The sequence below is a fragment of the Brassica napus genome, chromosome A3 (assembly GCF_020379485.1).
Source record: "Brassica napus cultivar Da-Ae chromosome A3, Da-Ae, whole genome shotgun sequence".
Classification (NCBI taxonomy): Eukaryota; Viridiplantae; Streptophyta; class Magnoliopsida; order Brassicales; family Brassicaceae; genus Brassica; species Brassica napus.
In genome coordinates, this window is record NC_063436.1 from 25016841 (window position 1) to 25027909 (window position 11069).

At 36.6% G+C, this 11069-nt stretch overlaps 1 protein-coding gene and 1 pseudogene across 1 annotated transcript; both read right to left on the reverse strand.

Annotated features, from left to right (window-relative positions):
• Nucleotides 1-658: 658 nt before the first annotated feature.
• The window catches only part of LOC106440436, a 61526-nt pseudogene continuing 51115 nt past the window's right edge, over nucleotides 659-11069 (reverse strand).
• On the reverse strand, nucleotides 3093-9633 carry LOC125591166 (disease resistance protein TAO1-like). Its single transcript, XM_048764763.1, has 2 exons — nucleotides 8237-9633; nucleotides 3093-4272 (listed from the first exon to the last, which is right to left on the reverse strand). The coding sequence occupies exons 1-2, from the start codon at nucleotides 9097-9099 to the stop codon at nucleotides 3123-3125; spliced, it is 2013 nt and encodes a 670-aa protein (XP_048620720.1). The 5' UTR covers nucleotides 9100-9633; the 3' UTR covers nucleotides 3093-3122.

Sequence of the window (11069 nt, forward strand, 5' to 3'; positions counted from 1 at the left end):
TTATTGCAGAGAGTCTATCAGAAGAGGAAATTAAAGGTCTTAAAACCATGTTTGCGTAATATGGATAACGACATTAACTCAAGAAGAACTTAACACCGGACTGGTTCTAATCTCTCTGAAGCTGAAGTAAAACTGCTCAGGGAAGCTGTTAGTACTGCCATTTCTTTCCATGCTTCCATAGTCGTCTTAAAAATGATTGAGAAGCCTTTTTTATAGATACAGACTGGATAGATACATATCTCAGGGACGTTGCATAGATACAGACTGGATCAAGATGAGAAACTTATTCAAAGCCGTCCAACACATAGACAAAGACAACAGCAGGTAAGTTCTTTCAAGTGGAACTGAGAAAATATACTTAACGAAGATGGAACTGGCTTACACAGGTTTATCACAATGGATGAGTTAAGAGTCAGCCATGAACGAGAGTATTGGCATTACGGGAGATGAAGCAAGGCATGAAAGAAGTTATAGCAAGTGGATACAGATTATGTTAGTTTTCAAACTATGCTTCCAGTCTATTGATTGATTAATCGAAAAGGTGGAACTAAACATTTCTCAAGAATCTTGTGTGTAGAAGTGTTGCAGAAACGGTTTTAATTTTGTTTTGTTAAATCGATTTCAACAAAAATTATGATAGCAAATTGTTTGCTTGATATTTACGATATAAAAGGAATTGCATCATTATTATGATTATGCACATACATGCATTACACATATATGCCGGTACATACATTTGTACTCAAACCCAACATAGCACAATGATAATCTTATACAAATAGAGCAAAAGATGCACATCAACTTGAAAGTAAGGTTTTCTCAAAAAGAAGTTATTAGTGAAAATGTGATTTGTTTTTCACAGCTTCCATTAACATGAGGGAGTTTCCAGAGGATGTAGCCCGCATTTTTTAATCTCCCAATTTTTGTTGGTGAATCCAAACTCAAAGACTAACTCAGGAGCACTCACAGTTTCTTCAATTTCGAATACGAACAGATGGTCGTCTGGAGTTGGAGGCAAGTTGACAAATCTATGAGAATAACGTTCAACACCAGTGAGCTTGTCCTTGATGCAATAAGTTATTTCAGACCACTGCCGATGACCACCAACGTGACCCTTATAAACCAGCAAGAGGCAAGCTCTAAATCTCAAGGATGTAGGAAAGTACTCTGTATCTAATCCATTCCACGTCATTGACAGGGAACTCCCGGCGGCTCGGTAACTGAAATATGTGGGCACTGTTTCTCCGGGCAGAATTGTAAAGTCTCTTGTCGATGTCTTGATGATAAGGTCTCTTGTTTCTTGATTCAGTTTAAGGCAGTTGATAACGATGAACACATTAGACTTGTGCTTGTAAAGAGAGAAATGATGTCTCTTGCAGAACTTACAATCCTGTGGAAAAGAAACTTGCTCAGTGCATCGCTTGATTACAAGTTCACGTATACGAGACCTTTCCTTCTTGACCCATGGAGCAGTTTCTTGTATTCCTGTATCACTCAAAAGCAGGTCCGTGATGCGGTATAAAGCATGCTGAGATTTCTTGAGGTTCTCCAAGTATGACATATTTAACTCAGAAAGCCATGGCCATGACATGATTGATGGAGGGATTTCTTCTATTGCAGTTCCAGTGAGCTTTAGAACTCTGATGTTTGTGGAAATCTCCGGAAAGCTTTTCAATGACGAGCAGTCTGTGAGAGCAAGTACACGAAGAGATTTCATGTTGATATTGATCGGAAGGGCCGTTAGGTTGGAGCATCTTTCGAGATACAACATCCAGAGATTATTCATATTTCCAATAGAAGATGGAAGTTCCACAAGACTTGAGCATCCATTAAGATTCAACTCTTCAAGACTAGTCATATTCCCAATGGAAGAGGGGAGCTCTACCAGACTTGAGCATCCATTAAGAGACAACTTCTTGAGATAATTTATATTTCCAATAGAAGATGGGAGTTCCACAAGACTTGAGCATCCATTAAGATACAAGTTCTTCAGATTGATTATATCTCCAATAGAAGAGGGGAGCTTCACAAGACTTGAACACGCATCAAGATTCAAGTACTCGAGACTAGTTATATTTCCGATAGAAGAAGGGAGCTCAACAAGACTTGAGCATTCTTCGAGAATCAACTCCTCAAGACGAGTTATATTCCCAATAGAAGAAGGAAGCTCCTGTAGACTTGAACATCCTCTCAAATACAATCTCTGGAGATCAGTGGCATTACCAAGATAGAAAGGGAGCTCCACAAGATTTGAGCAACCATTAAAAGAAAAATTCTTGAGATTAATGGAATTTCTAACAGAAGATGGAAGCTCCACCAAACTTGAGCAATCTTTGAGATACAATTTCTTGAGATTACCAATAGAGGATGGGAGCTTAGCTAGATGTAAGCATCCCGTGAGATTCAGTTCCTCGAGATCAGTGGCATTTTCCATAGAAGAGGGGAGTTCCATCAGACTTGAGCAATGACTAAGATTCAAACGCCGGAGATTGATAGCATTTCCAATAGAAAAGGGGAGTTCCGTAAGACTTGAGCAACCAGAAAGCTCCAATGTTTGCAGATTAGTGGCAGTTGAGAGATCGGGAAGCTCCTTTAGATTTTTGGAGTTCGACAAATTCATCAATTTCAGATTTCTAATCGTCTGTACAGGAAAAAAAGGGGGGAAAAATATCAATAAAAGAAGACGGTCCGTTAAGACAAGATAACCTTTTTCAGCTAACGTATATGCACAGAAAGACAAATTATAATTTCGAATAAAAAGTACAAATTTTACTTACTTTATTTCCTTCCCACAATTTCTCAAGGTAGTTGTTTTCAGTCAAGATTATTCTCGTCAGGAACTCCGGATTAAAATTAGAAGGGAGACATGTCATCGGAAAATAATCCCAATGCAGAATAATTAGATTTGGGGGCAGACATGTCACGGGATCTATGCTGTGAGGATATGGCTTTCTCTGAATACTTCTATATTTGACTCTTAAGAATTGGACATTGGGCATTCTTTCAAAAACTCTGTCACTTATCTTCACCTCCGTCTCCAACTTTGTAAGGTCCAAATCTATGCCTATAACATTTCGACTACCCTGCAAAAGAACCCAACGATACACAAACAAATATGATTTTTATAGGGAGAAATGCATTAAATGACTAATGTGAAAACTTACTAGTGTATCGTTTCGTAGTACTTGGCATATATCTCCAGCATCAACCAAAAACTGACGCTGCCCAGGTTCATGAATGGATTGTTTACGAACAATTTCTCTACCCAAAAGTGCTAGCAAATCATGCATCTTTATACGTCCCCACTCAAAGGATATGAAAGATTTCTCAGCTAAAACACGAAGACAACCTTTCACACCAACAATTTTTTTTTCAAGACACCGTTCCACGTTTTCAATCGGCTCATTGATGAAAAAGCATGCTAAGTGAAGAAATATAGCTTGATTGTCATCGCATAAGGCATCATAACTGAACTTTAAAGTATTTTCAATTTCTCCATTAAGTCTAGTTCTTAACCTTGGTAGTCCCTCTTCCCATTCATGCTTGGGCCTTCCTTTGAAATGAGATCCCATAACCCTCAGTCCCAAAGGGAGCTTACCTGCAAGTCTTGTAACTTCCCAGGCAAGTTCCTTGAAGCCATCAGGTGGAGATTTTTGACAAAAAGCATTCATGCAGAAAATTTCAAGAGCCTCTTCGTCAGGTGGAAGCTCCACCTCGTAAATCTGGTTAATTCCATGTGCATATAAAAGCCTTTTATCTTGTGTTGTGATGATTATCCAACTTCCAGGACCAAACCACCGAGCTTCTTTAGCTATGGCTTCTATTTGCAACGAATGATCCACGTCATCAAGAATGGCAAGCACTCTCTTGTCCTTTAACCTGTCTTCCACAACTCCTAATTGCTGAATCTTGATATCTTTTTGGTTGATTACCCGGGACAGGAACTCTTCTTGTAGTTGCAGTTTCACACTGTACTCATCGTAATAAGGTCTGGGCCAAAGTCTTTTAATGTTCTCCATAAAGACACTAAATTGGAACTGATGAGAGTGTTGGTTGAATAGAACTCTGGCGATGGTGCTCTTACCAATTCCAGAAGGACCCCAAATCCCTACCATCCTCACTTCCTTGGAGCCCAGGCTTAACAACAGTTCCAGATTTTCCATATGAGTACTCATCCCAACTAGATTGTCGAAATGACTCGGTTGTGGAGAATTAACCAGCTTGTTTAAAACACATGTTGATATATTCTCGATCACGGTAGCTTCATCATCCCTAGAAAGAGGAGAGAAGAAAACATCAACTATATAGTCATTAAATTTACTACACACAATCAGAGACAAAATTGATACAGAGATGATAAAAGTTTACTATTTTTAATTTTGGTATAAAAATTAAGCATGTTAAAACTATAATATTTTTGTTATTTAAAAATATAATCTTAAATCTTAAATCGAAACCCAAAACACTATATACCAAACCCTAAACTCACTCGGTTATATACCCTAAACTTTAAACTTCATATTTAAACCACACATAAAAAAATCAAAATATAATCATAAAATCCAAGTTTTAAAATTTAAAGCTTTATAAAAAATACACTTTAATATAAAATATAATTTTAACCATCAAAATTAAAACATTAACCATTGATTGTTTTAATCTAAGGGCTACAAATCCATCTAGTGGTTATCTTCTAACTTCTTTCTCATTGGTTAGATTTTTTAGTACAAGGATTACAATTCTTGACCATTGATTAGTTTTGATCTAATGGTTTAAAATGCATTTTTTTCTTCACATTCTCTCTTCTATTTGACGTCTCCTTCTCCTCTTCTCTTTTTTCGGGAGTTTTTTACAGTTTCAGATCTTTTTCATCTCTCTCACTTTTTGTCTTCTAAACAAGAGAGAATCATACATTATCATTCATTTCTTATGCCTTAGTATATTTGGTTTGTAAATCTTAGAAGTGAGAAAAGAAGAAACGTCAAAGAAGAAAAGAAGATTGTCGGCGAAGAAGAGAAAGTGTCGAAGAAGACTGGTCTTTGCCATCATCACGGATATTGAGCTCGTCGCCATCTATACTTGCCGACGTCGTCCTTGTTTCAGTTTCTCAGATTCAATTTTGCCGGTCTCAATCTTCACCGTAGTCGCCACTACCACCGCTTGTCACCACACTGGTCACCTCTCTCTCTTTCAATCTCTCTTGCTCTTTCTCTGTGTTTTGAATTTGTTCTTGTTACTAAAAGGTGGATAAGGCAGAAGAGCTTGATGGTGGAGGAGATAACAAAATCGTTGTGTGGCTTGAAGACGTCGGAGCTCTCATGGTAACGAGACTGCAGTGGCGAAGGAAGAAGACAATAATGACCTCCCGGCTCTCGTGATATGGAAGAAACACACAGTGGTTTAGTTAGGTTTAGATTTTGTCGACACGGCTGCAAGCTTTTTTGTTTTTAGGTTTTAGATTAGGGTTGGTTTATAATTAAACTCAGTCGTAACGTATGCATAACTCAGCTGTAAGTGTACATAATTCAGCCGTAACATATCTGAATGGTATAAGCCAGTCGTAACGTTCATATAACTCAGCCGTTAAGTGTAATATGTTTCACGACGTTTCGTATTTTGGGCGGGAAAAAATATTTTGGGCGGGAAAAACTCATTCTTTCAACTCTGAACACAATATTTAAACTTTAATATTTTCTTAAATTTGAACCTCAAACCCAAAACTATATAACTATAAAGTTATATAAATTATAAACTCAGTCGTAAACTATGCATAACTCAGCTGTAAATTATGCATAACTCAGCCGTAACGTATCTGAATGGTTTAAGTCAGCTGTAACGTTCCTATAACTCAGCCGTTAAGTGTAATATGTTTCACGACGTTTCGTATTTTGGGCGGGAAAAAATATTTTGGGCGGGAAAAAATCATTCCTTCAACTCTGAGCACAATATTTAAACTTTAATATTTTCTTAAGTTTGAACCTCAAACCCTAAACTATAGAACTATAAAGTTATAAGAATTGTAAAATTTATCTTTTGAACACAATATTAAAACTTTAATCTTTTCTTAAATTTGAACCTCAAACCCAAAACTATAGAACTATAAAGTTATAAAAATTATAAACTCAGTCGTAACGTATGCATAACTCAGCCGTAATTTGATTATAACTTAGCCGTAATGTATGCATAACTCAGCTGTAAAGTATGCATAACTCAGCCGTAACATATTTGAATGGTAAACGCCAGCTGTAACATTCCTAAAACTCAGCCGTCAAGTGTAATTTGTTTCGCGACGTTTCATATTTTGGGCGGGAACAAACTCATTCCTTCTACTCTGAACACAATATTAAAACTTTAATCTTTTCTAAAATTTGAACCTCAAACCCTAAACTATAGAATTATAAAGTTATAAAAATTATAAAGTTAATCATTTAAAAACAATATTAAAACTTTAATCTTTTCTTAAATTTGAATTTCAAGCCCTAAAACTATAAAGTTATAAAAATTATAAACTCAGCCGTAATGTATGAATAACTCGGCCATAACGTAAGGATAATTCAGCCCTAACGTATGTGTTGGAGACTTAATGTATGAACTAAAGTTATCATATTCAGATGACGCACCATCTGAGTCATCAAACATATAAACTCAGCTTTCAAATTCATCATCTTCTTCGTCTTTTCTCATTTTCTTATTTTTTTTGTTCAACTCTCATCTTTTCTTACAATTTACGGGACTTAACTTCTTCATCTCTTTCTTTGAGTCTTTTTTTTCTGCAAGACGACGAATCCAATGAGAGAGGGAGCAACAGGATATAGGACCGCCATATATGAACCTGGAGGAGGGAAAGCTTCTTCTTTAACCAATCATTATCGAAAACAACGACGACTGTAGTAAATCTTTATCAAACTTTCAATTTTAAAAAATCTATGTTTTTGGAGCCAGTTGCGGAAACAAAAATTACCAGAACCATAAGATCTCAGAGAAAGATAAGTAATAAGTTGATGAAGATAGATAAAGAAGATGAAGAATAACATAGACCCTTATTTTATTGTTGTAACATTAGTGATGACATGGCAAATCCGAATTGATGACATGGCGGATAACATGGAAAATCGATTAGTCAGCCGCCAAACAAATATATCACTCAACCTAAATAAATCAGCCCTCATGTATAATGTAAGTCAGCCGAAACGTGGATACTATTTCAGTAATTAATCTTTTGCTAATAAATCAGCTGTAATTAGGATGAAAAATCTTAAGTTAATCGTATCGTCAAATAAATCAGTCGTCAAACAAATGATATTCTAGTAATTAATCTTTCGTTAATAAGTCAGCCGTAGAGCTGAGTTTACTATTAATCCATCCAATGACGGCTGATTAAATATAACTCAACCGTAACAAAATCTCATAAGTCGGCCGTAAATTCAATAACTCAGCTAGTCGATGTTCATTAACTCAGCCGTAGAAACATAACTCAGCCTTGTCTTAACTACAACTCAGCCAAATTTTCCAGAAATCAAACCGTCGATGTATAAATCAGCCGTAACTTGTGTACATAAGTCAGCCGTTATCCTATAAATCAGCCAGATTTCTGTAAATCAGCCGTAACTAACGGCTGATTTATGTTCTTATGTCAGCCGTTTTCTCTTAAGTCAGCCGCGTTGTTTAATTCAGCCGCAACGTAGCAATAACTCCGCCGTAACGACGTATATAGCTCTTTATGGCCGACTTAATGAAAACACGGAACCGAATTCCTACGTGACACCGGATTTTTGATTACGTGGCATAAAAAAGTAATGACATTCTTGTAAATACGTTTTTCCTCATAACATAAAAAATGGCACGTTTGGTTTTTGAAAAATGTCAGTAATAAAAAATAGATTTATATGGTTTTAGTCAATTGTCCTAAAATATTGTATATTTGAGTAAACTTCCCTAAAAATTAAGCATGTATAACTTTCACATTATGTGACTAGAAAAATGGAAGAACTTACATTTTTTCTGTTCCAAAATTATAACGGAAATCAATAAAAAGTTCAAAACGCCACAACTTTATTACGTTTCTAAAATTTTAGGAGAGTACCGTAGTAAACTTTTATGGACTTTTCGTGAACCTAATCTCTGTCATATTTTTGAAAATTTTGTTTATTTTTGTTTCATATTTTGAGTATTTTTCTATACGTATCATAGGTAGGATGTGTTTGAAAGATAGCAAGTAAAAGTTAAGCGGACAAACCAGTTGGATAAATGGTAACCAGCTATTACGGCCACCTTCTCCAAAGCTTGTTCCCACCTCCTAATCTCCTCCTTAGCTTTACCCTTACAAGTCTTTCTGAAAACCTCCCCAAAGTCTCCGGTCAGCTTCTTTACGTCAGATGGATCTACTTTGTAGAAAATAGCAATCACAGTTTGACCAAGCTCCTCCCTGCACTTCATAATCTCCACCAACTCCTCAAGACACCACTTTGAAGAAGCATAGTTCTTAGAGAGCAAGACGATCGCAATCTTAGATCCTCTAATCCCCTGTATGAGTTCAGGAGCGATGGATTCTCCTCTCTCGATCCCATTATCGTTGAAAAATGTGATTGTCTTCCTTTCAAACTCCTTTTTAATGTGACTGAGAAAGTTGTAGCGGACATCTTCCCCACGGAAGCTCGGAAAGACTTCGTACATCCAGACATGAGAGGAAGAAGATGGAGAAGCCGATGAAGGAGACAAAGCAGATGGAGTTGATGGAGTAGACAAAGACCTAGAAGATAAAGAAGATGGTGGTGATGATGGAGACAAAGACGAAGTATCGATTTCATTGTTTTCTGGATTGAATCTGAATCTTCGAATCACGAAGAAACCTATTGCAGCAGCAACGATGGTAAGGAAAAGAGAGAAATCCATTTGTGAGGTGGGGAAAAGGATCAATGAGCTTGCTACTGATTGTGGAGCAAAGAGTGAAACAAAGATGCTTTTTGTATAATTGAACAAAGCTACATGAAAAGTTGACTCCGTTGACTGAGAGAGACTTTGTGGCAAAAAAAAATTCACAGATAAAGGTAATGCATGGCTCCACCATTCTTTGTAGTGGGAACAGTGCGTTGGGGGCATCCTATGCTAAGGAGGAAAAGGCAAGGAAGAGCTGAAGCAACTTCAAGGAAGTAGTGATTGACATCAGTGTCTCTACATCAAATATTAATGAGTTCACACTTGAAATTTCACTGCAAAGAGATTAATCTTCTCTGGAAGTTTCATCATGGGCTTCAACTCTATTGACAAGAAAGTAGGTTTAACAAAGTATCTGCAATCAACTTTCTTCTTCTGCTTTATCATTAATATATAAACAAATGTTTTAGATTTCTTAAGATTATGATCATACAATAGTTTATAACCTAAGAATCTGATCTCATTATATGTTTTAGCACAGATGATGGTGAATGGAAACTTTGATCGTGTGTAGAACTTTAGAAAAAGTAGGTTATGGTGAATGGGAACTTCATTTAACTGACTTGGGACAGATTGCAGACATTTTTATTTTGTTTCTGTTTTGTTAACAATTGTTTGCTTGATATTCAAGGTATAGAAGGAATGAATAATTTATATGATGCACATACTCTTATAAACATATATTTGGCTACACATTTTTGTTCAAACTCAATATCACAAAATGATAATCTTGCACTAATTAATACAGAAAAAATGCACATCAATTGGAAATTAAGGATTTAAAAACAGTAACTAATGAAAATGAGATTTCAGAGGACGTAGCCAGCATTCTCCAATCTTCCATTTCATACTTCTTCAAATTCGAATACGACCAGATGCTCCTTTGAAGTTGGAAAGAATTTGAACCATAAAGTTGAATGTCTAGATTTAACAACATTCAGTTTGTCCTTGATGCAACAAGAGATTTTGATCTCCCTCCAGTCACAAGCCTCAACGTCAGGCCTATTAAACCAGCAAGCACAAGCTTTAAATCTCAAGCGTTTACGAAAATGTGTATCTAATCCATTCCATTTCATGGATAAGGAATTCCCGGTGGCTTTGTAAGTGAAATATGCAGGCACTGATTCTCCGGGAAAAACTGCCATGTTTCCTATCCATGTGTTGATGATAAGGTCTCTTGCTTCTTGATTCAGTTTAAAGAAGTTAACAAAGCTGAGTGTATGAAACTTTTTCCTGTTAAAAGAGCAATCTAGTCTCTCGAGGGACTCACAGTTGTATGCATCAAGGATTGCTAATGACGCTGGAAGCTGTGGGAGCGAAACCAGCTTCGTGCATCCCTTGGTTACAAGTTTATATAGACGACACATTTCCTTGATCCATGGAGCAATTTCTTATATTCTTGTGTCGCTCAAGTGCAGCTCCTCGATGTGGACAAAAGCATGCTGGGATCTACCGAGGTTTTCAGAGTATGGCATACGTAACTTTTGAAGACGAGGCCATATCTTGGTTGATGGAGGGATTTCTTCAACTGCAGTTCCATTGAGCTTTAGAAATCTATTGTTTGTGGAAATCATAGGAAAGCTTTTCAACGAGGAGCAGTCAGTGAGATCAACCTCATCAAGAGATTTCATGTTGAAGGGCCTTTAGCCTTGAGCAACCTTTCAGAGACAACATTCGCAAATCATGAAGATTTCCAATAGAAGATGGAAGTTCCTGTAGACTTGAGCATTCGTTGAAACACAACTTCTCTTGTGGAAGTAAGCATTCTCTTCTGTCGTGTTTCTGATTTTGTTTAGCAGATTATTGCAGAGAGTCTATCAGAAGAGGAAATTAAAGGTCTTAAAACCATGTTTGCTTAATATGGATACCGACAAAAGTTGAATATTAACTCAAGAAGAACTTAACACCGGACTGGTTCTAAGCTCTCTGAAGCTGAAGTTAAACAGCTCATGGAAGCTGTTAGTTCGGCCATTTCTCTCCATGCTTGCATACTTCCTTATAGTCGTCTTAAAAATGATTGAGAAGCCTTTTTTATATTTTCAGGCTTATCTCAGGGACGTTGCATAGATTACAGACTGAATCAAGATGAGCACTTATTCTTCTTTTTTTTTGTTCACAACCAAACGATTTCATTA

Bases quoted from the DNA above. Each gene is read 5' to 3' on its own strand.
- LOC125591166 (XM_048764763.1), bottom strand. From the start codon at position 9,099: ATGCCCCCAACGCACTGTTCCCACTACAAAGAATGGTGGAGCCATGCA. The intron at 4,273-8,236 runs GTTTGTCCGCTT...TCCTCTTTCTAG, and splicing joins GGTTACCATTTATCCAACTG to GGATGATGAAGCTACCGTGA.